The following is a 27782-nucleotide window of genomic DNA, read 5'->3' as shown; positions in this document are numbered from 1 at the left end:
TGCTGAAAATTTTTCGGATTTTTAAGGATATTTTGTTTAAATTTTATCTTTACATAAAAAAAAGTGACTAAATTTCGATTACCAGTTATAAGTCTGGCTATTTCTAACTTTCCCCCGTGAAAACACTTGATCCCTTTAACATGAAAAAACCATGTAGATATACATTCCCCAACTTGTAACTTCAGGAAAACTCTAACTTAGGTTTTTCAACAACAAAAAACCATGTAGACATAACATTGATTCATTCACAGTTTCATACAATGGAGTGTAAAAAGAAGTATATGATGTGTAGTTGGAAGAATAAATTGGAAGAAGTCTATCTTTCTTTCGTTTATACAGTTCTTCTATCAAAAATAACTAATGACGTAAATATATTAAATATAACGGTGACAAAAAATGCTCAGTTTTGATAAACATAAAGAACTAAAACTGGTCAATTATATATTTAAAGGACTAGTTAAGAACCAACATCAAACATAAAACACTATTTCTGTCCTTCTCTAGTATACTATTCCTAAAGAATTGGAAACCAGCCTATAAATCCAAGACATAAATGCAAAGACTTTGAACCAGCCTAGATCCAACTTAATTTGAGCATAAAAGGCAACTAAGTTCCCGCTATACATAATTCAAGGAAGGGCGAATCACAAGTATTTATCATATGCATCCTTACTGTATTTCTGCAAAAGTTTATTTTCACAGTTCGAACTCGTGACCTCCGAATCATATGTCAGCAACTTTACCGGTTAAACATAATTACTATCTTATATCTAAAGTCAAAGCTCCTTGTCTAAAAGCAAAAGACAGAGGCAAATATTTGTTTCTTGATTTAGGCCAAACAACCCAATAAAATTCAAGAATGGTGGTGGGTCACTCTCACTCACTCCCCCGCCCCCCACAATCCTCCCATGACTATTGAGTAGCAAAGTAGGTGTAAATAACAGGTTGATCCCTACATCATTAATCACCCCTCACTAGTTTACAGTCCCCTCCCCCCAAATTTGCAATCTTTACTCATTTTCACAGCCCAAAATACCAAAAAAAAATGACAACACCACCTGAGAAAAAGCTAGAAAATTTTCACTTTCCAATCAAGAAAATGGCAAAGACTCAATCTTTTTTCCACCCATTGATGACCCTTTTCTTTTTGCTTATTTTCAGCCATACCCAGATGAGATTTTGTAGTGGGGTTTCAGTTTTGGACCTTAAGTCAGTTAAAGATAGTAACTTTGAGCTAATGGGCAAAAGGGGTTGTTCTGAAAAGTTAAATAAATGCTCAGAAATTGTGGATGAAGAGGATATGATGGATAGTGAAAGCAATAGAAGAGTTTTATTGATGCAAAAGAAGTACATAAGTTATGGTACATTGAAGAGAGATTTGGTGCCTTGTAATACTCCCGGGGCTTCATATTATAATTGTAAAGCTCCTGGGGCAGCTAATACTTATAACAGAGGTTGTGAGATTATTACAAGATGTGCTAGGGTGGTCAGTGACATCAAATCTTGATTTGGTAACTGAAACTTTATGCAATTAAATTGGTAAAGTTTTATTGTGCTTTTGAATATTATGTTAGTTCTGTTGGACTTATGGGGATTGGAATTTTTGCTATTGTTGTATACTATGATAATCAGTGTAAACAATGTTCTATGTCAAATACAAATTCTGCTGATCCCAAATATTTTGGTTCTGAATTTATGAAATATCTTGTTTAATCTTCCCCAGAATAGCACAATTAATTACAAAGAATTGATATGAGGGTTGGAGTGAACTTGATATAGTGCTTAAAATTTTTGTGTAGTTATGGTTGATGTCCTAATAAATTGAGAAACTTATTGCTCCTTTTGTATATTTGATTTGATGACCCGTTTTCCCTACATTATATTTTGTGCTAGACCTCTCTTTAGCCGAGGGTCTATTGGAAACAACCTCTCTGCCCTTCCAGATAGGGGTAAGGCTGCGTACATCTTACCCTCCACAGACCCCGCTTGTGGGAATTCATCGGGTTTGTTGTTGTTGTTGCAGTATATTTTGTGCTAGAGATTTAGAGCATAAAGCATTTCCTTTTTCTGCATAAGAATCATGCTTTGATCCACAATGGAGGTCGAGTCCACGTGCCTCTAAGAGTGGTGTCTATTTACTAATGACACAACGGTTTCTGTTGTGTGTCATTCTGTTAATCCTTTCATCTGAAACATCATTAGGTGTAAATTTGTGGAGAGCATAGTATTACATCTTTTCCGCAGCTCTTTTAAGAAACCAAAGACGATTCTTTAGATGTTATTCTGATACTGAGCTTCCATTACAACTTTCACATAATTTTGAATGTTTTTAGGCAAATGTACAGAGATATCTGAAAGTGTTTCTAGGAGAATGGCATGTCCTTATGTCTCTAATGAACAGAATTTTGGATTGATGATTGTCTCGGATATACTGTAGATGCATATTGAGAGGTCAAAGGGGTAGAATTTGGGAGAATGCAAACTGTCAAGAAGTTAAGGTTATTATGGTATCCTCTATTAGTGGGGTGTGTGTCCATGGAGTATTTTGTGGAAATGACGTAAAGTTGACGCTGAGGGTCTATTAGAAACAGCCTCTCTACCTTCACTAGGTTAAGGTCTGGGTACACACTACCCTCCGCAGACCCCACTTATGGGAATATATTGGTTTGTTGTTGTTGTTGTTGTTGTTGTCGTTGATGTGAAGTTGATGCCGATAAGACTTTCTTGAGTAGTATTTCAGAAAGTGTAGGTGAGTAAGGACATCGGCAGTGAAGGACCTTGGTGAAAGAAAACTAAAGGAAGAAAGAACTGGAAAAGAGGGAAACATGGTGCTTAGGAAAGATTAGTAGTAGTCCTATTCCAAGAGTACGCACGTCGCTGGAGGACCGAGGCGGTCAGAGCACAACCACCATTAGATGACAATGAATTGACAAAGTACTTTGATGTCAAGAAGTAAGTTCTCTATGAGGATTTTTCTTCCACATTTCGTTTCTCTTCCTTCATTATCATCTTTTTGGACTGGGGAGGGTGGTGGTGCTCGCTGGTTTTCCTAGGTGCATTAGTAGCACAATAGAACTGAGAAACAGTAGGAACATTTGCACTACTAGAAAAAATAACAAACACAAATGTAACAGAAGCGTTATGATTACCTTAATAGAAATAGTCGATATTTGTATAGTTCAGCAATATTCAGTTCATTAGCTTTACCCTCAACCATTCAGTTCATAATCTTTACCCTCAGCATTAGGAAGCTGCTATCCTTCACTTTTATGGGATGGTCTACTTGTTTCTGTTTGCTATGTTATCTATCTTTGCTGAAAGATGTGCAAGTATGTAAGTGGTCCTTAGTTTTAATTTATTTTCATGCATAAAGAAGACCCTTGTGGTCCGGCCCTTCCTTGGACCCGCATATAGCGTGAGCTTAGTGCACCAGACTGTCCTTTCATAAAGAAGACAGCTTTCAAAAAGGGGCGATTTCTTAATTGCTTAACTCATATTGTCTTCTATGTTATGTAAGAGTTTCAAGTTAGGAAATAATTTCTTCATGCATTTGCTAACAAGGGATTCCTTTTCTTGGCATCAGTCGTCTTTACTTGCATGAGGATCTGGTAAATATTTGGACAATTTATGTACACCACAATTGCTTAAGAGCTCAAAAGCGGAATCTTGGCGTAACTGGTAAAGTTGCTGTCATGCGACCAAGAGGTTACAGGTTCAAGCCGTAAAAATAGATTCTTGCAGAAATGCAGGGTAAGGCGGCGAACAACAGCCCTTGTGGTCCGGCTCTTCCCCGGACTCCGCGCATAGCGGGAGCTTAGTGCATCGGGTTGCCTTTTAATTGCTTAAAAGCTCAAAACTCATACTTCCCAGTAAAATTATATAACTATGCGGTATTGATTTAACAATTTTTTGTTACAATGCACTTGCTGCATGTGTTAGATACTACATGCAGAGGATTTAGAGAACTTTTAGTTTTAGAAAAGCCTAATTTGACTTCTTTACTGATAAAAAAAAACTCTAATTTGACTTATATTTATTGTTGGAATGAAATGGATTTGAACAGAGTGGAATGGATAAAGATGATTCATATAGTGACACCAATTAATTTGGCAGTGAGAGTAGTTGATTGTTTAATTGACTGACTGAAACATGTAATGCTTTTGCATTCATTTTTACTTGATGCAACTCTGTAACTGATATTTATGTTTACATTTATCCTTTGTCAGATTGTGTTTCATTTCCCATGAAAGATTTCTTTAACTTTATAATCCCATCTAGTTGGAGTTATCTTTTGCTTGAGTTAAAATAGGAAGAACTATTTGAAGCATAAACTACGCACAGTTGCACCAGATGTCAATGTCAGATTATTTCCTTTTCTATAATCTCTCACAGAAATCACTATCTGTAACTTCAAAAACAATCCATCTTAAGCAGACTCTTATTGGTTTGGTCTGCTCTTTTCTCCTTGGTTTTATGAGAGGGTAAAGTTGAAATGGGCAGCCCGGTACAATAAGCTCCCGCTATGTGCGGGGTCTAGGGAAAGGCCGGACCACAAGGGTCTATTGTACGCAACCTTACCCTGTATCTCTACAAGAGGCTGTTTCCACGGCTCGAACTCGTGACCTCCTAGTCACATGACAACAACTTTACCAGTTACGCCAAGGCTCCCCTTCATGAATTATAGTCAAATCTTTCTATAAAGCATCATTCGTCCGAATTTTTTTGGCTGCTATAGCGATATGCATAACATCTAATATAAGATAATATGAAAAATCAGTGTCAAAAGTAATTTGGCCGTTATAGTGAAATGTTGTTATAGTGGATTAGTGTTATAGAGAGGTCCTGTATGTGCATGTGATTTTCAAGTCTTTTTTTGCATTTTGCATGGTATATTGACCACAGTTCTAGTAAGATATTACTAAGGGTAATACTGGAGGGAAATAATTAATCTTTCTTGATTTGTTAAAATAAACAAATAAAGGGAAGATTTATTTTTAGTATATTAGGCTAGTAAAAAGGACGGATGTAGTAATTTATGATAATTTTTTTTTTTGGAATCGTTATTACAGTCACGTTGTGATAAATTTAAGGGAGAGTTGCACATAAATACAACTCATACACACACATTGCAAATGAGTAGCCCAGTTATAACTTTGCAAATCTATAGCCCAAAGATAATAGGCCCAAATTCGAAAAACTCAGCATTTTTTGACGCAACCAGCAGTTCCTGCGGTCAGTGCTATTCAACATTCCTATTGTTGAGGAGAGCTTCTGTATTTATCTTCTACCAAAATCAGTGTTTTACTATTAACTTTATGAGACAATTAATAAAAATATATTTAAATACAAAAAGAGAAAAAGAAAAAAAAGAATTGGTAGCTTTTTTCCCTTAGTCAGAGGCAGAGAATTTGCTGGGTTTCAATTAAATAGTTATTAAATATATAGTATATGAATATAAAAGTAGAAGAATTCGATTAAATAATTAGCAAAATATACATTCAAATATAAACAAACAAATACAATAAATTTGGCAGCTTTTTGCCTTGTCAACGGTATAACAGATGGTAATTCCTTCTCATACACACATCATTGCTACATTTTAATTTTGTTAATTTTTTCCTTTAATGGTGCCACTAATAGAGTTTAACCCAAAACAGAGAATAAGTTAAAGATAAATAAAGGAGGTTCTCCAGCTCGAGAAAAGGTAAGAAAACATACAAAAATTGAATTTCGCCTTTCTACATTCTTATACACTGGTATATACATAATTATACAAAATTATACACACTTATACATATTTATACAATATATATATATATATATATATATATATATATATATATATATACTTATATTTATAATGTTTAAACAATGTATTTACATTGTATAATTGTGCATAAACAACAATTATAATACGTTTATAGAGAAAATATCTTTTAGCCACCATTACACTTCAATTTTAACACTAAAATAGAAGAAGAAGAAGAAGAAGAAGAAGAAGAAGAAGAAGAAGAAGAAGAAGAAGAAGAAGAAGAAGAAGAAGAAGAGGAGGAGATGTTTATAACACTAAAATAGTGTATAATAGTGTATAAGAGATGTTTACGTACCCATATACACTATTATACAATATTATGCATTGTTATACAAATGAATCCTATCAATGGGGTTTCACAGGTTTTCTTCTTCTTTTTTGAGCCTTTACTAAAATTTGACTTAAATCTAGCTCAAATCTGCTCTAAATCACTTCAAATTTAATCTTTGAACTCCTCTTGATGTTTCCAATCATTTAGAACAACACCCAATCATTATTTTCAAGCAAACCCAATAACAACCATTTCAAAATTAATCTCAAATCTTAGATCTGAGTGGGCTTTCAAACCCAAAATCTCAAATATGGTTCAAACTTAAAGCTTCTGCCTTCAATGGAGTTTTTTTTTTAATCAATCAAATTTTAGATTTGAGAAACTTGAGCTCCAATAATGGAGGTTTTATGATTATATACACTTGAACGAAGAGAATACTAAACCTAGTAGCAAGGATGAGGCAAATTCGTAACTGAACAACTTCAAATTTTGTCCAAAGATCAGCTTCGCTCTTGGAGTTGAAGTGCGCTTATATGATAAGGCAGAATACGCATAAAAGAGAGATATCAAGAAGCTTAGGTGTGTTATGGACTATGAAGGAACTGAGTATTTAATAATGGGCTAAATGATGAAAAGATTCTTTCAGGTTATGCACAACCCCGGCCAAACAACGCAAGGACTTCAAACCCGAGCCATTTTCAGTTAGACTGTTGGGTCAAGTGACATGAGATATAATTCTTTCAAAATTTAAATGAGGCATCTACAGAGAAAAGATTTTCATTTTCACTTCATATAGAAAAGCTGCAATACTATATTCATCTCCATTAATTAGTAGAATTAATACCTGCCTACTATTATGGGAATTATTTATATCTATACAGATGTAGCTCTGTTTCGTTTGATGGAAAATAGAAAAAAACTAGCAGCCTAATCAATGTAAACTATTTTTCTCAACCATAATATATGGATTTTTTGATAAGGCACCTATAATATCTATAAAGGTAAAAGAAAAATAATTTTTTTCCTTTATTTAGCCAAACAATTGAAGGGGCAAGAAAGTGGAGAGAAATAAGTTTTCCCTTTGTTCCAAACTTGTTATCTCCTCTTTATACTTTTCCTTCCCTTCTTTTGTCCCAAAAAAGTAACTTTCTCATTTGTCTCCCTCAGAAAATACTTAATTTTACTCATTGAAAGAAAATTGGTGATGTGATTACTACTCTTAACCCATCAAAAGTACAAACATCAAAACACACAGTACAATACCTCTAGGCTTGAGGATATACAATAACAATAACGGCAAAGGGCTGTAGCCCTCTACTTTCAAATATTGTTTACCTGTATCCCTCATTATATTATTGGGCTATTTATACCCCTACCGTCATACTATTGGATTATCTATACTACAAAAATACTCCTATTTTGGATGGAGTGACACGTGGCAACACTAGATTAAAACGACCCATTTTTTTTTACCCGACCCGTTTTTAAAAAAGCCCACAACTCGACCCCTATTTTCATTTTTTCCAGTTTTTTTTTATAAAAAATTCAGTTTTTAAAAAACGAAAATATTTTGTTAAAAAACAAAAAATATTTTTTTTCTGTTTTTACAAATTTGTTTTTACAGTTTTTACAAAACAAAATTCTTTTAAAAAACTGAAAAAATGAAAAAAAATATTTTTCAAAAACGAAAATATTTTGTTGAAAATAATTTTTTCAATTTTTAAAAAACGAAAATATTTTGTTAAAAAATAAAAATATTTTTTTTGCTTTTACAAAAAAAATTCGGTTTAAACAAATTTGTTTTTTCAGTTTTTACAAAAAGAAAATCTTTAAAAAAATGAAAAAAATGAAAAAAAAAACATTTTTCAAAAACGAAATATTTTGTTGGAAATATTTTTTTCATTTTTTAAAAAATGAAAATATTTTGTTAAAAACTGGAATTTTTTTTTCTTCAGTTTTTACAAATATGTTTTCACAGTTTTTACAAAAAAAAATATTTTGTTAAAAAAATGATTTTTTTCAGTTTTTACAATTTGTTTTGCAAAATATTTTCAGTATCTACTCAGTTTAAAAAAACGAAAATATTTTGCATTTTTTTTTTAAAGTTTTACAAAAAGAAAATTCTTTAAAAAAACTGAAAAATGAAAATATGGTTCGGGTTGTGGGTTTTTTGTAAAATGGGTTGGGTAAAAAAAAGAAATTTTAATCTGGTGCTGCCACATGACACTCCATCCAAAATAGGGGTATTTTTGTTCCAAAGTATGACGGTAGGGGTATGGATAACCCAATAGTATAACGAAGGGTACAGGTAAACAATATTTGAAAGTAGAGGGGTATATTTGGCCCTTGTATATTCCCACATGACAGTCTGGTGCACTAAGCTCCTGCTATGTGTGGGGTTCGGGGAAGGACCGGACCACAAGCAGGGCGGAGCTAGAGAGTCGAGAGTGGGTTCGGCCGAACCCAGTAGCTTTGGTTCGAACCTTGTATTTGTCTTAAAAATTCATTGAATATGTACGAATTATTAATTTAGAACCTAGTAACTTAAAGCGATTAAAATTTCGAACTCATCAGCTAAAAATCCTACCCACGACTCTGTGTATGATCTATAATGGTCTATTGTACGCAATCTAACCCTACATGTCTGCAAGACCAAGCTCGAGGATATAGTGTTGAAAAATCAGAACACAGTATTTCTCAGGGGCATACCAAAACTTGAATGGGTAAAAACTAGAACTCACTAAATAGGGCAAATGTTACTTCAATATCATGAAAGGATCATATACCAAAATAAAATGAATCTAATTTCTACAGTACCATGTTACACAACCTCCATACTTCAACCTTATTATACACACTTTGGTCTTCCTTCAAATGAGACCATTTTTTACAGCAAATATTCCAAACCCCACCAAAATATCCCCTACAAAAAAGAATCAAAGTATTATAAGAGAGAACATTATGCCATAAGATTGTCTGTTTTTGTCTTTCCTTAATACCACCTATCGTGACCAGGCTTGTAATTAAGGACCCTCAACCGGTACACTAATATAATGTGCTTTCTTAATATAAGCACATTTCCTTTTCTTTCCACTACCAATGAGAGAAATTGCTTTTTCCAAAGCATAAGGGAACAACTCATTTTTTCGTCATATTTTTTTCCTCCATTTCTCACTCACCAACCTCCAATCCCAACAAGGCGTACACCTCTTCTCATACTTGTCTGTTGCCTTCTCCTTCCACAATTCAAGCTGAGCAATGGCTTGGTTTGTGAAAGAGCATGACATGACAAAATTAGGGTGTCCAGTGGCGCACCCCAAGTTCATGATACCAAGATCAAATAGTTCATATTATACTTTTTGACTAACAAAGATCTAGCTGATAAAGTTGCAGCCATGTGACCACCAATTATACGAAGAGGTTGAATTAAATCTTAATGAAATTAGTAAATGTCTATAGTAACAGGGACATTGTAACTAATTTTACCTATATGAATATTGAAGTGGTGCCGCTTCAAGCAAGGTTTAAAGGGTTGATCTTGTAAACATTCATGAAGTCAGGATGAACATATGGCCATAAATGTGCTAAAGCAAATACTAGATTTTCTTAGCCACTGTATAATATTGTGCTTGTGATATTTTCGATTTTGACACAAGGAGTTGTGGTTCAAACCTTTAAGGTACCAATAACTTGGTCAAGACTTTAAGATATTTACACTAATGCAAAGTTCTAATCAAAATAAGATACTCTCCAATATGCATGATATTACGAGAAATATAACAAATTAATGGGGGATTGAAGGATAGTTTGTTATTGTCATGACACAGATTTTCCACCGTCGGGACCGTGATGGCGCCTAACCTTTCAGTGGCTAGGCAAGCCAACAATTAGAGATTAATACGCTAACTCTTAAACAATTCAGTAAATAACAACAATTAAACCATAACAGATTAAAGGAGTGCGAAATTTTATAATAACCCAAATAATTATACACAACTACCCAGAATCTGGTGTCAAGATTCACGAACTTCTAAGAGTCACTACAAATAACTGGCCGAAGGAAAGTACAACTGTTTTCGAGTTAAAAGAAACAGTAAACTGAAATAACTCCAGGGTTTGCGAACGCTGACAGATCTACCTTGGGTCTCCTGTGGGATTGAAGTCAGCAGCTCAACTCGGGTCAACACGGTCCAGTACTAAAATCTGCACACCTGTGCAGTTTATCAATACATATACACTAATAATAGCAACTAAAGAAACCGGACAAGAAATATTGGGAAGGGGGCATGCTGAGGGGATTACAAGACAAAGAATTACAACGAAATTAAGAACATGATCAATCAATATACCTTAAACAGATAGAAACTGGTAATCACAGTAAAGGAAAGTGCACGGCATCACCCTTCGTGTTTTCACTCTCAATCTCACCAGATAAAATAATAGAAACGTGCACGGCACCACCCTTCGTGTTTTATCACTCACTCACAAAACATTGCACGACATCACCCTTCGTGCTTTAACAAACTCCTTCACCAAAATTATGAACAATGACAACGGGGAGATAGGAATACCAAGAACAAATCTTACTTCAACACTTAGTTCCACAATAGCAATCTCAACTTTGAGTTAATACTCAATCAATACCAAATTCAGTAAAACATGATAAGAAATTCCCCAACACATCAAAAATCCAATCTAAACATGAATAATGTGATCAAAGAATACAACATTTATAAGAATAAGACTCACTCACATGCTATGACTCGACAACAACGCATAGGTACTCGTCACCTTACCTATACGTTGTACTCAACATTCAAACACGTAGCAAGTAGGCAAATAATACCTAATCTCTCAAGCCAAGGTTAACCACGACACTTACCTCGCTCCAACGGTCAAACTCAAAGCTCAATCACCAGTTTTCCCTTCACACAAGCCTCTGGACCAATAGAATCTAGCAAATTACCAACCAAACAATTCAATTTAAGCCTTAGGAACTACCCACAATTGCAAGGAATTCAATTTAGGCCATTTTGAAAAAGTCAACAAAAGTCAACACCCGGGCTCGCTTGCTCCAAACCCGAAATTCGGGCCAAAACCCGATTACCCATTCACCTCCGAGCCCGGATATATAATTGATTTTGGAATCCGACCTTAATTTGAGGTATAAATCCCCAAATTTCGAAATCCCTAGTTTCTACCCAAAAATCCCCAATTCCACTATAAAAATCGTAGATTCTAGGTTGAAATCTTGTAAAATGAAGTGAAAGATTGAAAGAAACGAGTTAAGAATCACTTACCTATGATTTGGGGAAGAAGTGGTCGTTGGAAAATCGCCTAGAGGGTTTCTTGTTTTGAAAGTTTTGAAAAATGAACAAAAATCCCGTTTAAGTCAAGTTTTACCAGCTCCAAATGTCGCAAATGCGAGAAATCCATCGCATTTTCGAAGATTCCCACAGTCTTACCTTCTTCGCAAATGTGAAGGAATGTGCGAACTAAGCTGGTCGCAAATGCGATTAAAAGATCGCAATTGCGAAGGTTGCCTTCCCCCTGTCCCCATCGCAAATGCGAAGGAATGTTTGCATTTGCGAACATAAGCTGGCCTAGCTTCTCTTCGTATTTGCGATGAGAAGCTCGCAAATGCAAACTCTTCAGAGATTGCAAATGTGATGATTCACCTTGCATTTGCGAGGTCTGAGACCTGCAATAAAAATCAGCAGTGTTCTAAGTCATATTTTCACTCCGTAGCCTATCCGAAACTCACTCGAACCCTCGGGGCTCCAAACCAAACATGCACACAAGTCTTAAAACATCATGTGAACATTCTCGCGTGATCAAATCGCCAAAATAATACCTAGAACTACGAATTTAGCACCAAATCAAATAAAATTCTCAAGAACATTTTAAAATTTCTATTTTCTCAACCGTACGTCTGAATCACGTCAAACCAACTCCGTCTCTCACCAAATTTCACTGACATGACTTAAATATTATATTGAACCTGTAGCGGGCTCCGGCACCAAAATACGGACTCGATACCAACAAGATCAAACATTAAAAATTTCTTAAAAACCATTAAATTTTCAGACTTACAATTTTCATCAAAAATTCATAACTCGAGCTAGGGGCCTCCGATTCCGATTCCGGGCATACGCCAGGTCCCATATTTTGATGCAGACCCACCGAGACTGTCAAAATACGAATTCGGGTCGTTTACTAAAAATATTGACCAAAATCAACTCAAATAAAGTTTTTAATCGAAAATTCTTATTTTTATCAACTTTCAACCCAAAAGCTTTCCGGAAACACGTCGGATTGTGCACGCAATTCGAGAAGGGATAAAATGAGGTTTTAGAGGTATCGGAACACATAATTTGGTTTTAAATCATAAGATGACCCGTCGGGTCATCACAATTATAGAAGTTGGAAAGCATGTGGGACTGGTCCCACATCGGTGGTGAAAGGCCACTTTTGGTGCCTTTTAAGTCCTTGTCCTTTTATGTGTTTAATTTAGAACACATACTCTATATATATATATATATATATATATATATATATATATATATATATATATCAAAGACTTGGACTTGGGCTTGGGCACTGGACGGGTTGGGTCGGACCTAAAATAAATAATTTATAATTTTATTTATTTCTACAATTAAAAGAAATTTTATTTGAAATTTGAATTTTAAATATATTTGAATAAACAGATGCGTCTGTTTGTGAAAGAACATATCTTTTTGAAAAGGTTCAATGGTTGCTCTATAAATTGATGTTCCTTCCAACAAAGTGGATATAGAAAAATTTGCAAGTATATTCTTGACTTGTTGTATATATCCCAAAGAAGATTGTTTGTATTTCCCTAATTTGTATACGGGCATGGCAATATCTACTTTAAGGAAAGTCGTTCTCACACCTCAAGCCTTATTCAATTTCGTTTTCAATTATTATTTTTCTAACAATATATACATTTAATATTGTTTTTCAAATATTTCGTGATGGGCAAGATTCTTTTATTTTAAAACATTTTTTGGAAGGGTTGGTGAGTAGAATAGTGTGACTAGATATTAACATTCACGTTCACAATAACATGCATTATAACAACAAATTAAAAATTGGAAAATGGGAGTTTTCTTGTTATGGAGTACTGTACTGGTATTTCACCAACAAAGAAAGGAACTGAAAGCCAAACATTGAATAGCTATATGAAACTGACATAACACAACGTTGTCTTAGGTATGTACAAATAAATGTACAACTTATAAAGGAGTAAAAGGACTGAAGTAGATATTGAACTTCATGTACACATAATTCAACATGCGTTAGGAAGTATGAAATTCAAAAGAAAAAAAAAGGTAGACCAACCTCGGCAATTTGTGTTTGATACTTGCATTAGAATGTTTTAGGTAAAGATTACCTGCTTATTTCTTGTATAAAAAATTGAAGCAGGATCTCTCATAAAATTGAGCAGTTTGTCTTTCACTCTCGTCTAGAGGTGTTCATAAAAACCCGAAAAATCAAACCAAACCGAAAATCGAATTACACCAACCAAAAAAACTAATACTTTTTTTGTGTGGTTTTGGTTTTGAATTTAAAAAACCAACTAAATTTGGTTAGATTTTAATTTTAATAAAAAAATAACCAATATATATATACACACACACACACACACACAAAGCTTTTTACATTCTAGTTTAATTGGTAGTTTTCTTTTGCTAAGCACAAGAATCTATTTCTTGTAAAAAAAAATCTACTTTTTTTGTTGTGTCCTTAAATTATTCATCACTATTTGATTCTTATCATAAATATATCTTGGTAAATACTAGATTTCTCAAAGAGCAATTATTTTGATAATGTTACATAGATTTAGTATATGTGTTTGGTAGTATATGTCTTATATTTAAGAAAAAATCGATAAGTAACCGAAAAAATCAAAAAAATTGACAAAACCCAGTATAAACCAAATCGATTAAAACCCGAGTTAATTGGTTTGGTTTGATTTCAATATTTGAAAAATCGACTTACTTGGTTTGGTTTCTTTTTAGAAAAAAATCGATCCATATCGTGAATGGTTGGGATTATTTGAAATACCCGAGCAATTACTTGATTATTTTTCATTTACCATCAAACCATATCGCGAATGGTTGGGATTCCACCATTTATAGGACTTTTATGTTCGAGCCCTAATATTGAAAAGCTTTGATAGGAAGTGTTTTACTTCATTAATGAATATACCTAACGCAAACATGAATCCAAATAAGTTGAGTCTATTAGTAAATTATTGTAATGACCCGATCGGTCGTTTTGAGCTTTAGCACGTCGTTCGGCAGTTTGGGGCTATGAGCAGCTTCACTTCAAGTATTATGACTTGTACACATGGTCGAAATCGAATTCTGGGAAGTTCGGAGTTGATTTGGAAAGTGAATTCTCATTTCGGAAGCTTTAAGTTGAAAGAATTGACTAAGATTGGATTTTTGAGTAAACGACCTTGGAATCGGGATTTGAAGGTTCCAGCAGGTTCGTATGATGATTTCGGACTTGGGCGTATGTTCGGATCGGGTTTTGAATGAACCGGGAGTGTTTCAGCGCTTCTTGTGGAAGTTAGCATTTTAGAAGAATTTCATAAATTTGGGTTGAAGTGCATTTCAATACTATCGATGTTCGTTAGGTATTCCGATTCTGGGAATAGCTTCGTGTGGTGATTTTAGTATTGGGAGCGTGATCGGAAGTGGATTTGGAGGTCCGTAGGTCATTTTGGAGTCATTTGGCGAAAGTTAGAAATTTGAAGGGTTTTTAAGAAGTTTGACCGAGAGTGGAATTTTTGATATCGGGGTCGAATTCCGATTCCGAAAGTTGAAATAGGCCCATAATGTCGAATGTGACTTGTGTACAAAATTTGAAGTCATTCCGAATTAATTTGGTATGTTTCGGCGCAAAATATAAAAGTTGGAAGACTTGAAAACTCATAATTCGATTCGATGCGCGATTCGTAGTTTTGACGTTGTTTGACGTGGTTTGAAGCCTCGATTAAGTTCGTATTCTATTTTAAGATACGGAAAAGGGTCATATTTATCCATATACTCTTTAAAAATGGTTATATGTGTCCTTCGTTATACTTTTTTGATATATTTATCCTTACCATTATACTTTAGGATCATATTTATCCCTGTACTCTTCAAAGAGGGTTATATTTGTCCTTCGTCATACTTTTTGACATATTTATCCTTACACTTATACTTTAGGATCATATTTGCCCCTCATCCATTAAATCCTCATGTCCCACCTTTGTTTTCCTACATGGTGCCTATGTGGATTTCTTTTTCCTCCAACTTAAATATGGTCAACTATTTAAGATAATTTAATCCGCCCACCCAATTTAAATATGGTCACCTATTTAAGATAATGACACTATTTCAGCTCCATATTTTTTGGATAGCAGTGGCAACATATTGGCAAACAAGAACTTTGAACTCAAAATCACTAATCTGATACAGCTTACAAGTATTGCAGTAACCAAATTAAATTACGAGAAATTGCACAACAATAGAATTAATGACAAAGGTCCGTGCTTAAAATAGAGCACTGCCAGAAGCCTAATATTGTCTAGGATGGTTTTCTCAAACATATTTTTTCTCAAAAAGAAAATATTGCTCGCTCCTCTCATTTTATATGAAAGAATTCGATTATAGGGGTCAAAACATCTAGTTTTTTTTGTGATTTGGGTATATAATTTTCATGTTTTTCAAAAATAAAATAAAATTACATATTTAAAAAAGTATATCTAAATAATTCAACTTTTTGGATGGCAGAGTCATGATTTAAAGTTTATGGGTTCTGATCTTGCTCATAGCTCATTTTAGTTATTAAGTTCGTAATTAAATATTTATACATATTTAATGTATTTCCTAATAGAACACAAATCTAAACAAAAGCTATAGAGTTCATTCAAACCATACCTAATACTCTAGCTCCACCCCTTATCTTCGACCTGGTTTAACATAAACCTACAATGACGAATAATATTAGAGTAATGTGAATTATCAGAATGAAGCCACTATATTTTATATATTGGCTGCCCAAAGACACAAATAAGTGCAGACAACCAAATTATGGTTTATGGTTTATGGTTAAATTAAATTATCTTAAATAGTTGACCATATTTAAATTGGAGGAAAAAGAAATCCACATAGGCACCATGTAGGAAAACAAAGGTGGGACATGAGGATTTAATGGATGAGGGGTAAATATGATCCTAAAGTATAAGTGTAAGGATAAATATGTCAAAAAGTACGACGAATAACAAATGTAACCCTCTTTGAAGAGTACATGGATAAATATGATGCTAAAGTATAATGGTACGGATAAATATATCAAAAAAGTATAACGAATGACAAATATAACCATTTTAAAAGAGTACAGGGATAAATATGACCCTTTTCCGTTTAAGATATGTTGGTATAATTGGTTAAGGTCCCGAGGGCCTCGGGTGGATTTCGGAAGGTTAACGGAGTGGATTTCGGACAATAAGAGCTGTTGCATTTTTCTGCTGCAGAAGCTGTTTTTAGACAGCATTGATGCAATCGCAGAGCTAACTTTGGGAGCTTATATCTTGCAATCTATAAGGAAACTGAAAATTTATAAAATATCAAAGTTGTAGTCCTTGCATTCTAGTTTCAGAAAGATAAATCATTCATCATTTGGATATTTGTACAGAAACTTATGATCGATTGAATAAAGGCTGGTAAAGTTGTTTCGCTAGAAATTTTTGATGCGTGGAGCCAACTTTGGAAGTTTATATCTCAAAATCTATAAGGAGTTAGATAGTGGACAACCTATCAAATGAAAGATATTCGAGTCTAGTTTTTAATTCTTTAAACTGTACATCATTTGTATATTTTTACAAGGAGTTATTGACGTTTTAGTAAAAGGTATCTAGCAGGGAAAAACTTATAATATGAGGTACAACCTGCATAACGCAAGGTATAACTCGCTGAAGCACCTATGCCTATATAAGGCAGTCGGGCAACAACCATTTTTGGGGGCTTTCTTGAGCTAGGGATTGGTTCTTTCATGGTAGATTCGACCTTGGGGACTACTTAAGAATACAAGGTGAGTTGTTTTGGATATTTTAAGTTAATAACATCATATTAACACTAGTATTAACATCATTCAATCTTTGAAATCCTTAGAAATCTTCCAAGTTGTTTAAGAACACCAAATTTTTCAAACAATGGATGTTTAAAGAAAAGCTTCAAGAAGGTAATTCTAATGCTTCATGCTCATTTATTATGAGTCGGTGAGAGTAATTCTAATATTTGTTTCAAGTTGTTATGGTCGGATAATTGATTTCATAATCCCTAGTTCATAGCATGAATAGTGTTCTTGAGAAAATGAGGGAAAGATAAATAGTGTTCTTAGAAATGAAATTAAAGGATGCAATGAACTTATGAAATCATTTTCTATCTTAGTTGCAAGTGTTCAACTAAGTAATCACCAAATTGAATATTTTGGAAATGTTGGTTAAGGAAAATGATGAATAGTAATTTGGCGGTATTGGAGAATTAATGTAGCATCATTGATGACTTCAAATGGGTATTAAATGACAAGAGTAGAGTTGAATGTGCTAGTGAGTGAACCTATTAGACGATTTGAACCGGAGGCTTGTAGCCAACTTGTGAGCCATAGATAGATATTGATAAATATTTTTGAGTCATATTTTGATTGTAATTGGGATTGTAATTGTAGATATCAATTTGTTGGTGGCGTATGAGCATTTTACTAAATGTTACGATGTCGGAGGAGGATTAAAAGCTTATGAATGTTAATAAAGCAAAAGTGAGTTTTGGAGCGTTGGACATCGGTCGAGTTGTTTGAAAGGCTTGGGAGCCGGCTATGGAACTTCGAAGCGAGGTAAGTCTCCTTTTTAACCTTGTAAGAGGGAATTGTCCCCATATGTAAAATAATTGGTTATGTGCTTCTATTTGTGGGGGCTACGTATGCACGAGGTGACGGGAGTCCGAACGTAGCTACTATTGTGCTTAAGTCCGGGTAGTCTAGGACCCAAAAACATGCTATACCTGAACTATTTGTAATCTTATTGACAACTTAAATTACTTAAATCATATCGAATTAGTACTAAAAAAAGGATTAAACTTCATTTTCTTAAATCTTTAAAAGAGAATTGGCTTTTGCTTGGATAAATGTTTCCCGATTAATTCTTAATTGACTGTTTGAAAGGGTGCATCTATAAGTACCTGCGTCACATGTATGATTCGCGAGTGGGGTAACTTTATTATTTATATTTGACCGCGTCGCACGTATGATTCGCGAGCGGGGTAATAGATGCATCTATGGTTCGCGCCGTTCGACCCTCGGTAGTGCACATTTTATATTTATGTTGGATCGGGCCGTACGACCTCGACATGATTTGCGTATGCTTGTAATTCTTGCTTGAGTTTTACAAAAATTGATATTGCCTCCCTGGTCCGAGATAAATTGATAAACAATGAAATATGAATTTGGAGACTTCCTAATATAAAAAGGATTGTTTACTTGTTTTCTTGATTTACTTGAGTTTACTGCCGTTTCTAATAAATTCATGATTATTCACATTATTAATACATTATTATTGGACCACTAGTAAGTGTCAAAGTCGATCTCTCGTCACTACTTCTTCGAGGTTAGACGGAATACTTACTGGATACACGTTGTTTTTGTACTCATACTACACTTGCTGTGCATTTTTGTTGCATATGCACATGTATATCTAATGGCCTAGTTGGGCGTAGCGGGATGGTTGATACAGAGACTTAGGTGAGCTGCACCTCTTGAGATGACCCGCAGCCAGCAGAGTCTCCTTCAAAGTACTGTACTGTATTTTCTTCTCTGTCCAATTTGTATTCTGGACAATCATTGTTTTACATTATTTCTTAGAAACTGTAAATGCACTTGTGACACCGGGTTCTGGGATGATTATGGGTTATTCAGTATTGAAATTGTTAAAAATATTATTATTTATTCTGTAAAGTCTATCTTTTACTCTTAAATTCAAGAAAAATCATGATTTCAAATTTTTCAAAACGAAAATTTAATTAAGTATTGATGGTTGGCTTTTCTGACAGCGGTGTTCGGCGCCTTCACGACCCTTAGTGAATTTTGGGTCGTGACAATTATGGATATCGGAATGATTGAATTTTTCTTTTTATTTGGCACATATGTTTAAGAAATGACAATCTTGCTAAAAAGTTATGTATGACTCATAATTACTACAGTATTACTATAAATATCTTTTCTACAAAAAAAAAAAATGATTTCAATCACCAAAATACAATTTTTATCTTCTTCTTTTTTTCCTCAAAGTTTCAACTAGTTAGAGAATATAAATTTGCAATTGAACTATTTAAATTGTAGTCTTCAGTAAGGTGAATCAATTCAATTAGATGCAACCACCAAAGGATATGGTACAACGGAAGGGATACTCTTTCCTTAATTAGAGGTTCCGAGTTCGTGTCCTAGGCGTGAATTTTTTTTGGTAGAAGACGTTACCATCCGAATGGGATCTTACCCGATGTGAATCCGGATATAGTCGGGCTCCAATATAAATACCGAATACCAGATAAAAAACCAAAAAAAATTCAATTAGATGCCATTTACATAAATCCGGTGCTTTCCCTCGAGACAAAGGTCAAGTCCTTGACATTGGTGACTTTGAATTTGATCACATTTTTTTTTTCATATTAAACGAATTTAAAAGAGGGGGAAAAAAGGAAAGACAAATTGAACTCATATCGACTTGTAACTTAATCCACTTGAATTCCTTAGAAAACTATATATATTCTTAGTTGTTATGACTTAGAAATGGAAAGTAATTTGAAGAAATGACCTTATATCTTAGTGTATTGACCTCTAATCGAATTGTTTGGAATTCAAAAGTGGAAGAAATTATTTTATCTATTAATAATAGTCAAATTGGCATATTACCAAATCACGCCCCAAAAAATAACAACCTATAAATTATATATTCTTTGTATATATGTGTATTATATACAAAATAATAGGATAGATACATACTTTATTGCTATATGATTAGCGAATGCAATTAGGTTTGGTCTACGACCGATTTTGTATTTTGCCCTTTCCCTTGAACAAACTAAAAATTTCAACCTCAACCACCAAAACATGTCTACTTTTGACCTCAAATATCACCAACACCCAGAAATCAGCTTTACCAAACATCCCCAACAATAAACAAATCTTAAATTCTTTTTTTTTTAAATAAAGAAATTACCATTAAAAGGTATTATTGTAAATTACGCAACCACATCCCCTATAAACTCCCTCCATTTCCACTTCCTCTTCGTCTTTGCCATCATCTCCTCTGTTTTCTCCATTTCTTCTTCAGACACACAAAAAACATCCTCAATTTCCTCAAATATGGATCCAGTTTCAATCTGGGGCAATACACCCTTATCAGAAACCGACCCGGAAATCCACGACCTTATAGAAAAAGAAAAACGCCGTCAATGTCGCGGCATAGAACTAATCGCATCGGAAAACTTCACGTCGTTCGCCGTAATCGAAGCACTCGGCAGCGCGTTAACTAACAAATACTCCGAAGGAATGCCAGGTAACCGTTACTACGGCGGCAATGAATACATAGACGAAATCGAAAACCTAACACGTTCCCGCGCTTTACAAGCTTTTCACGTGGACCCCACAAAATGGGGTGTTAATGTTCAACCATATTCAGGTAGTCCAGCTAACTTTGCTGCATATACAGCAGTTTTAAATCCACATGATAGAATTATGGGATTGGATTTACCATCAGGTGGGCATTTAACACATGGGTATTATACATCTGGAGGGAAAAAGATATCAGCTACTTCAATTTATTTTGAGAGTTTACCTTATAAGTTGGATTCAAAAACTGGGTATATTGATTATGATAGATTGGAAGAGAAAGCATTGGATTTTAGGCCTAAGTTGATTATTTGTGGAGGGAGTGCTTATCCCAGAGATTGGGATTATAAAAGATTTAGAGATGTTGCTGATAAATGTGGGGCTCTTTTGCTTTGTGATATGGCTCATATTAGTGGCCTTGTTGCTGCTCAGGTAAATTCTTGATATTTTTTGGTTTAAAGATTGTGTTTCTTTTGCCATCTTTTGATCTGCATGTATCTGAATTTAGCTTGGCTTTTATTTGATGCCATTTTGATTCATATTAGTGTCCTTGTTGCTGCTCAGGTTAAAAGTTGATGTTTTTTTTTTGGTTTAAAGATTGTATTTTTATGCCATATTTTGATCTGCATGTATCTGCATTTAGTTTGGCTTTTATTTGTTGCCATTTTGATTCATATTAGTGTCCTTGTTGCTGCTCAGGTAAAAAATTGATTTTTTTTTGGGTTGAAAGATTGTACTTTTATGTCATTTTTTATCTGCATGATGATTGTGAACTTGTTTAGAGAGGGTAGACATGCATTTTATTTGATGTTGTTTTGATTCGTATAGCAGATCCTAACTTTTATTGCTTGATATTTTTGTTGCATTTTGATAAACGTGGGGTTCTTTTGCTTTGTAATATGGCTCATATTAGTGGCCTTGTTGCTGCTCAGGTAAAATTTGGAATGATTTTTTTTTGGTTTAAAGATTGTATTTTTATTTCAATTTTTTTATTCTTATGCCATTTTTTTTATTTGCATGATGATTTGGCTTTTATTTGATGTCATTTGACTCATATAGCATATCCTAACTTTTATTACATGCTATTTTTCGTTGCATTTAAAAAAAAAAAAAAGCAAATGTGATGCTCTTTTGCTTTGTATTATGGCTCATATTAGTGGCCTTGTTGCTGCTCAGGTAAATTCTTGATGATTTTTTGGGTTTAATGATTGTATTTTTATGTCATCTTTTGGTCTGCATGTATCTGCATTTAATCTGGCTTTTATTTGATAGTACCACTTTGATTCATATAGCTGATCCGAACTTTTAGTACCTATTTTTTGTTGCATTTTTTTTTAATCTACAAATGTGGTGCTCTTTTGCTTTATATTATGGCTCACATTAGTGGCTTTGTTGCTGCTCAGTTAAAAATTGTTGTCCTTCTGTTTTAAAGATTGTATTTTTATGTCATCTTTTGATCTGCATGTTTCTGCATTTAATCTGGCTTTTCTTTGACCTTTTTTATTTCATATAGCAGATCCGAACTTTTATTACATGCTATTTTTTATTGCATTTTGAGAAAATGTGGGGCTCTTCTGCTTTGTAATGTGCTCATATTACTATATTAGTGGGTAAACCTGCTTGCTGCTCAGGTAAAATCTTTATGTCCTCTGTTTTAAAGATTAAATTTTATGCCATTTTTTTTATTTGTGGGATGATTCTGAATTTGTTTAGAGGGTAAATCTGCATTCAATTTGGCCTTTATTCGATGCCACTTTAGACAATTCATAGAGCCGACCCAACTAGTTTTTATACCATGCTATTTTTTGTTGCATCGTGATAAATATGGTGCTCTTTTGCTTTATGATCTGGCTTAGATTAGTGGCCTTATTGCTGCTCAGGTACAAGTTTTATTTTTGTTTTACTTCACATCATTTTTTTTATTGTGATGATTCTGAATTGTTTAGAGGATAAATCAGCATCGAGTTTGGCTTTTATTTGATGCCATTTTTTTATTCATATTAGTGGCCTTGTTGCTGCTCAGGAAAATTTTGAGGTTTTTTGTGTGATGATTCTGAATTGGTTTAGAGGGTATAAAATTAATTTGGCTTTTATTTGATGCCATTTTGATTTATGTAGCCGACCTAACTAGTTTTGATATTCCATGCTTTTTTTTTTGGTTCTGTGGAAACCTGCTGCCTGCTGCAAGAGCTTTAATTTTTATAGTTGAAAATTTTCAATAGAAGTAGTAGATGATGTGGTATTTTGCACCTTTGGATTTAACTTTTGGGTCCGCCTCTCTTGAGGATCCTGATTTGTTTTGTTGCTAGATGTATATTTATTATTCGTTTCTATTGAATGGTTGAGCAAAGCAAAATAAGGATGTATTGGCATCTCGGTTTTATGCTTCGTGATCCATAATGTTGATATTGGTATTAGTTGAGTTGTGGTTCTACTAATTTTTGTTTGATTACATGATCATCGTGAGGCTTAACGGGGAATTACTACTTCAGCTGTCTTCATATAATTATATACTAGAAGCTGATTTTTAGTGATTTGCATTTGTTTTATACATCGTGATCTGGGTTGTGACTTTAGAATTTCAAGACTGTATCTTTGTTAGAGTGTCTTAACTATATCTACTCTTAACCCTTCAAGCTGCCATAGAAAGATTGTGGTGGGTCTGAGCATTGTAGATGTAAGTGAAATGCTTTATCCTTAAGATGCGAGATCTTCCTTTTCTTTGTGTTTTCCTTAATACTGCACCGTTGGTCCTTTAGTAAATGTTCTTTTAATTCCTAAAAGCTGTTTTCTAAGAATTCAATTTGTGTGGATCGAAGAAGCAGGAATGTATCACGATAACCTTGTCCTTTAGATGGAACCCGTCTTTTAAAAACTTTTTTCCATTATGCTAAATGGTGCAGTGTCAGTCTACTATACATTATAATTTTGATTAATTAGATCCAAGCACATGAGGCCATGTACGATGTAACAGAGGTCTACTGCTAGAATCCAATTTTGTCGCTTTCCTTATTATTCAAATTCCAGAATTCATCGGTGAATCCACAGTAGTGATAACTTTGTATGCACATCTGTTTAAGCTATTACTTAGTTGAATCTTTGAAATAATGTGGTTGTTCTTTAGTGTGCTGAATCTCATTGTTTGTGGATGTAGGAAGCAGCAAATCCATTTGAATACTGTGACTTGGTCACTACTACTACCCACAAAAGCTTGAGGGGTCCAAGGGCGGGTATGATCTTCTATCGCAAGGGTCCCAAGCCACCAAAGAAGGGCCAGCCTGAAGATGCAGTTTACGATTTCGAAGACAAGATTAATTTTGCTGTTTTCCCTTCACTCCAGGGCGGTCCTCACAACCACCAGATTGGTGCTTTAGCTGTGGCTTTGAAACAGGCCATGACTCCTGGATTTAAGGCTTATGCTAAGCAAGTGAAGGCAAATGCTGTTGCTCTTGGCAACTACCTGATGAGTAAAGGATACAACCTTGTCACTAGCGGGACTGAAAACCACCTTGTTCTTTGGGATCTTCGTCCTCTTGGTTTGACTGGTAAGAGATACAAATATACTCTGTCTTTTGGAAATGTCGAGTATTCTAAGCATTAATAGTAATTGACCCAAATGTTGTACCTGTTTGACATTTGCAGGTAACAAGGTTGAGAAACTTTGTGACCTTGCCAACATTACTGTTAACAAGAATGCTGTATTTGGTGATAGCAGTGCTTTGGCCCCTGGAGGTGTTCGTATTGGTAAGAGCTGAACCACTTGGTTCAACTTCTGTTGTTTACCTAAACTCAGTTGACCGCTGAGGTCTGCCCCACCATCTCTCAAGGTTGCACGCGGAACGGCTGTCATACCATAGTTAACAGTCCTGTCCACCGGTTATATTTTCCGCTTTCGGCCTAGGCCTGCACGGCTTTAAAACGCGTTAATATGGTCTAAGGTTTGCTTCCTTATATAGCCAGCATCTCTCCTGTGTTTTGCCGCACTATGGTCTAAGCTTACCTTCTTATATACTCAGCATCTCTCCTGCGTTTTGCCAATGTGGGATGAATGTTACATCTGTAGTAGGGTTGAAAAAAGGTAACTAATTGGAATACTTTATGCAGGTACTCCCGCCATGACATCGAGGGGTTTGCTTGAGAAGGACTTTGAGCAGATCGGCGAGTTCCTTCATAGGGCAGTGACAATCACCTTGAACATCCAGAAGGAACATGGAAAGCTTTTGAAGGACTTTAACAAAGGTCTGGTTAACAACAAAGAAATTGAAGAACTCAAAGCAGATGTTGAGAAATTTGCTTCCTCTTTTGACATGCCTGGCTTCAAGATGTCTGAGATGAAGTACAAAGACTAAAGATGATACTTTGTACCACTGCTGCTCTTGCCTTTTTTTTTAAAGGTTTTTTTCTTCTTTTGTTTAGTTTAAGAAAAAAATTCCCTTGAAGTTTATTCATTTACTAAAGAGAAAAATAATTATTATTCCTTGTTACTGTACTTTGTATTTTAGGTTAGTGATTGGATCTTGTCATGAAAGAAGTTTGTAGTTGGCCTCTGATTTATATCCATGTTTGGTTTCAAGGAGTTCTGGCAAGAATGGGGTATTATTACTTTTAGCCCGCGTCCGAAATTATTTATATTCGATACCCAATAAAGTGGAAAATTTTGTATAATTTTTGTATATAACATATAAAATGTATATATATACAGAAAATATACATTTTTCGGCTATTATTTTAAGAACGGGTATACAGTGTTATATTTTTCAAAAATTAATTCAAACAGAAAGAACTACTTGTTCAATCGAAGGGAGGTATATGGAAGTTGGGCTTCAGTTTTATGGAAGTTGGGCCTGTTTGGCCATTATTTTTTTGGGTAATTTTTACTTTTCTTTTTCGGAATTAGTGTTTCTTCATGAAAATTTTAAATTTTACGAATTTCGGAATTTTTCGGAAATTTGAAAAACTCCAAAAAGCTGTTTTTCAAAATTTTCACATAAAATCACTATCAAAATTCAAAAATACCTTCAAATTATATTCATGTCCAAACATAAATTTAATTTTCAAATACTATTTTCACTTAATTTTTTTTCCATAATTTTACAATTCTTATATCCTAACGCCCACTTAGACCACTTTGGAAATTTCTGCTTTAGGTTCAGCAAATATGTTTATTCGGAAGCCTTGAAGTCTAAATTTCACTGTGATACCAATTAAGATGTGCGTATAATAAGGTATGGACTTAGTTGATATGCGCGCAAATTAACTTAGACACCACGGTTATAAAGAAAAATGTGAGTACAATAGTAACCTAGCTTTCATTTAGTTATATAGAACAGTAATCCTTTACTAAAATGCTAAAGGTAATGGTAACATTAACAAGCAATAATAAAGAGATTTCTGTTCCTCGTTTGTTTATATAATTGAAATAAAGTTGCAGCCTCCTAATAGTTTATGTAGTCCATTATGTTCTCTTCTCTACTTCTTTTTTTGACTGTTTGCTGCAAATTGCAATTCCAATAAACTTTTTAACTTTTAATCCCACATCATTACTCATATTAAAAAACTAACTATAAACTAAACTCTTATAAGTTTGTATCACATTTGGTTGTATGTTTGATTTCCAAAATGGATAGTTTATGTCATCAGCTACAACACTTTGCTTCAGACGTTTAGTAGGTATAAGATTAATCGATGGATTAGTCGAGGTACATACAAACTATTGGGAGATCTTGCACTTACTTATTTACCTATTTAGAGGTTTAATTAAGGGCAAAATACAAAATTGGTCGGTTGGTCGAAACTAACTAAATTTGCAAGCCAAAATTTTTATAAAATATGTATATTATATGTATATACATAAATACAACAACAACAAACCCAGTATAATCTCACGAGTGGGGTCTGGAAAGGGTACGTAGTGTGTACGCAGACCTTATCCCTACCTCGAGGGTAGAGGGGTTGTTTCCTATAGATCACCCGGCTCAAGGAAAGAAAAAAGAAAGCAGTGACAACCAGCAAGAACAACAACAAGATAATTAAAAAAAAAAATAAGCAGTAACAACAACAGGATAATAGGAGAACAAATAGTATCAACAACAAGAAAATAAGAAAACTGTCGGCTATTATTTTTGAGTGCGGCTAAAAGTATACATTTCTCTTTAATTTAATTAATTTATTTAGACGAAGTTGTTGGGGGACCTTGCATTCCAGTGCAAGTACAAGGATGTGAATATGATTTAACAGAATGATTTAAACTGAACATAATAATACATTATTGTGAGTTGTTGGTGAGTAAGATACTTTTGATCTCTTAAAATAAAGATTGAAAAAGGTGATGACAATTGAAAATTGACTTACGAAGCCTTTGCATGTGCCGTGGGCCTTTAGTTTATATGGTCATTTTCTCGGTCTTTAGAGTTGTCACATGTCGAACCCCGCCCCATCTTATTTCCCGCAACTCACCTCTTTTTCAAATAGTGACTGGAAATTAATATTCATTTCATTCAATCATCTTTTTAAATAATTTTGATGTCCCAACTAGTTTTGTGCGCATCTCGACCAAATAGATAAACAGAAAATAGTTTACAGACATTGGTCAAATGTTTTCAACTCTATATATAAATGTCGGAATTTTTACCTCCTGTAGCAAAAGTTGATATCTTATTTATTTTAAATAAATATCCTTTTAAAAAATTATATTATATAGCTACTTTTTTATTTTTATAGTTAAATATCTATTTATGGCCACCTCCTACACTTAAGCCATAAAATATGCTTTGTATTATTTTTCTCTCTCAGATTTTTCTCCACCCTCTCTCTCTCTAACGCCAGTCTTTCTCCATGAATACAACCATGATTCTCCATTGATTCATCTCCATTGTCGAACGAAATTTTCATTGTCAGTGGCCTGGGGCTCTGAATCAATGTCGAAATCGAACCATATCTTCAATTTCCTGAACTATACTTTCAGGCTGCCCCTCGACGGTGACCTTTTTTAAACTAGGTATCGACAAAGACCCATTAATA

At 34.2% G+C, this 27782-nt stretch overlaps 2 protein-coding genes across 3 annotated transcripts; both read left to right on the top strand.

The window, feature by feature from the left end:
* Window positions 1-1045: 1045 nt before the first annotated feature.
* LOC142174625 (uncharacterized) lies at window positions 1046-2437 on the top strand. Its single transcript, XM_075240456.1, has 2 exons — window positions 1046-1454; window positions 2334-2437. Exons 1-2 carry the CDS (start codon window positions 1046-1048, stop codon window positions 2435-2437), a joined length of 513 nt encoding a protein of 170 aa, XP_075096557.1.
* A 17953-nt stretch (window positions 2438-20390) lies between these two features.
* Window positions 20391-25348, top strand: LOC107820931 (serine hydroxymethyltransferase 4). 2 transcript variants are annotated; one of them, XM_016647293.2, is made up of 4 exons: window positions 20391-21194; window positions 23917-24307; window positions 24405-24506; window positions 24867-25348. In XM_016647293.2, the coding sequence occupies exons 1-4, from the start codon at window positions 20517-20519 to the stop codon at window positions 25109-25111; spliced, it is 1416 nt and encodes a 471-aa protein (XP_016502779.1). In that variant the 5' UTR covers window positions 20391-20516; the 3' UTR covers window positions 25112-25348. The 2 variants fall into 2 exon arrangements, 1 of the variants encoding a protein (XP_016502779.1); XR_012703908.1 differs by having other exon boundaries at window positions 20396-21194; window positions 24405-24700.
* Window positions 25349-27782: the final 2434 nt, after the last annotated feature.

The sequence above is a fragment of the Nicotiana tabacum genome, chromosome 20, assembly GCF_000715075.1.
Source record: "Nicotiana tabacum cultivar K326 chromosome 20, ASM71507v2, whole genome shotgun sequence".
Classification (NCBI taxonomy): Eukaryota; Viridiplantae; Streptophyta; class Magnoliopsida; order Solanales; family Solanaceae; genus Nicotiana; species Nicotiana tabacum.
The sequence above is the reverse complement of the archived record's forward strand: the minus strand, read 5'-3'. Positions and strand labels throughout refer to the sequence as shown.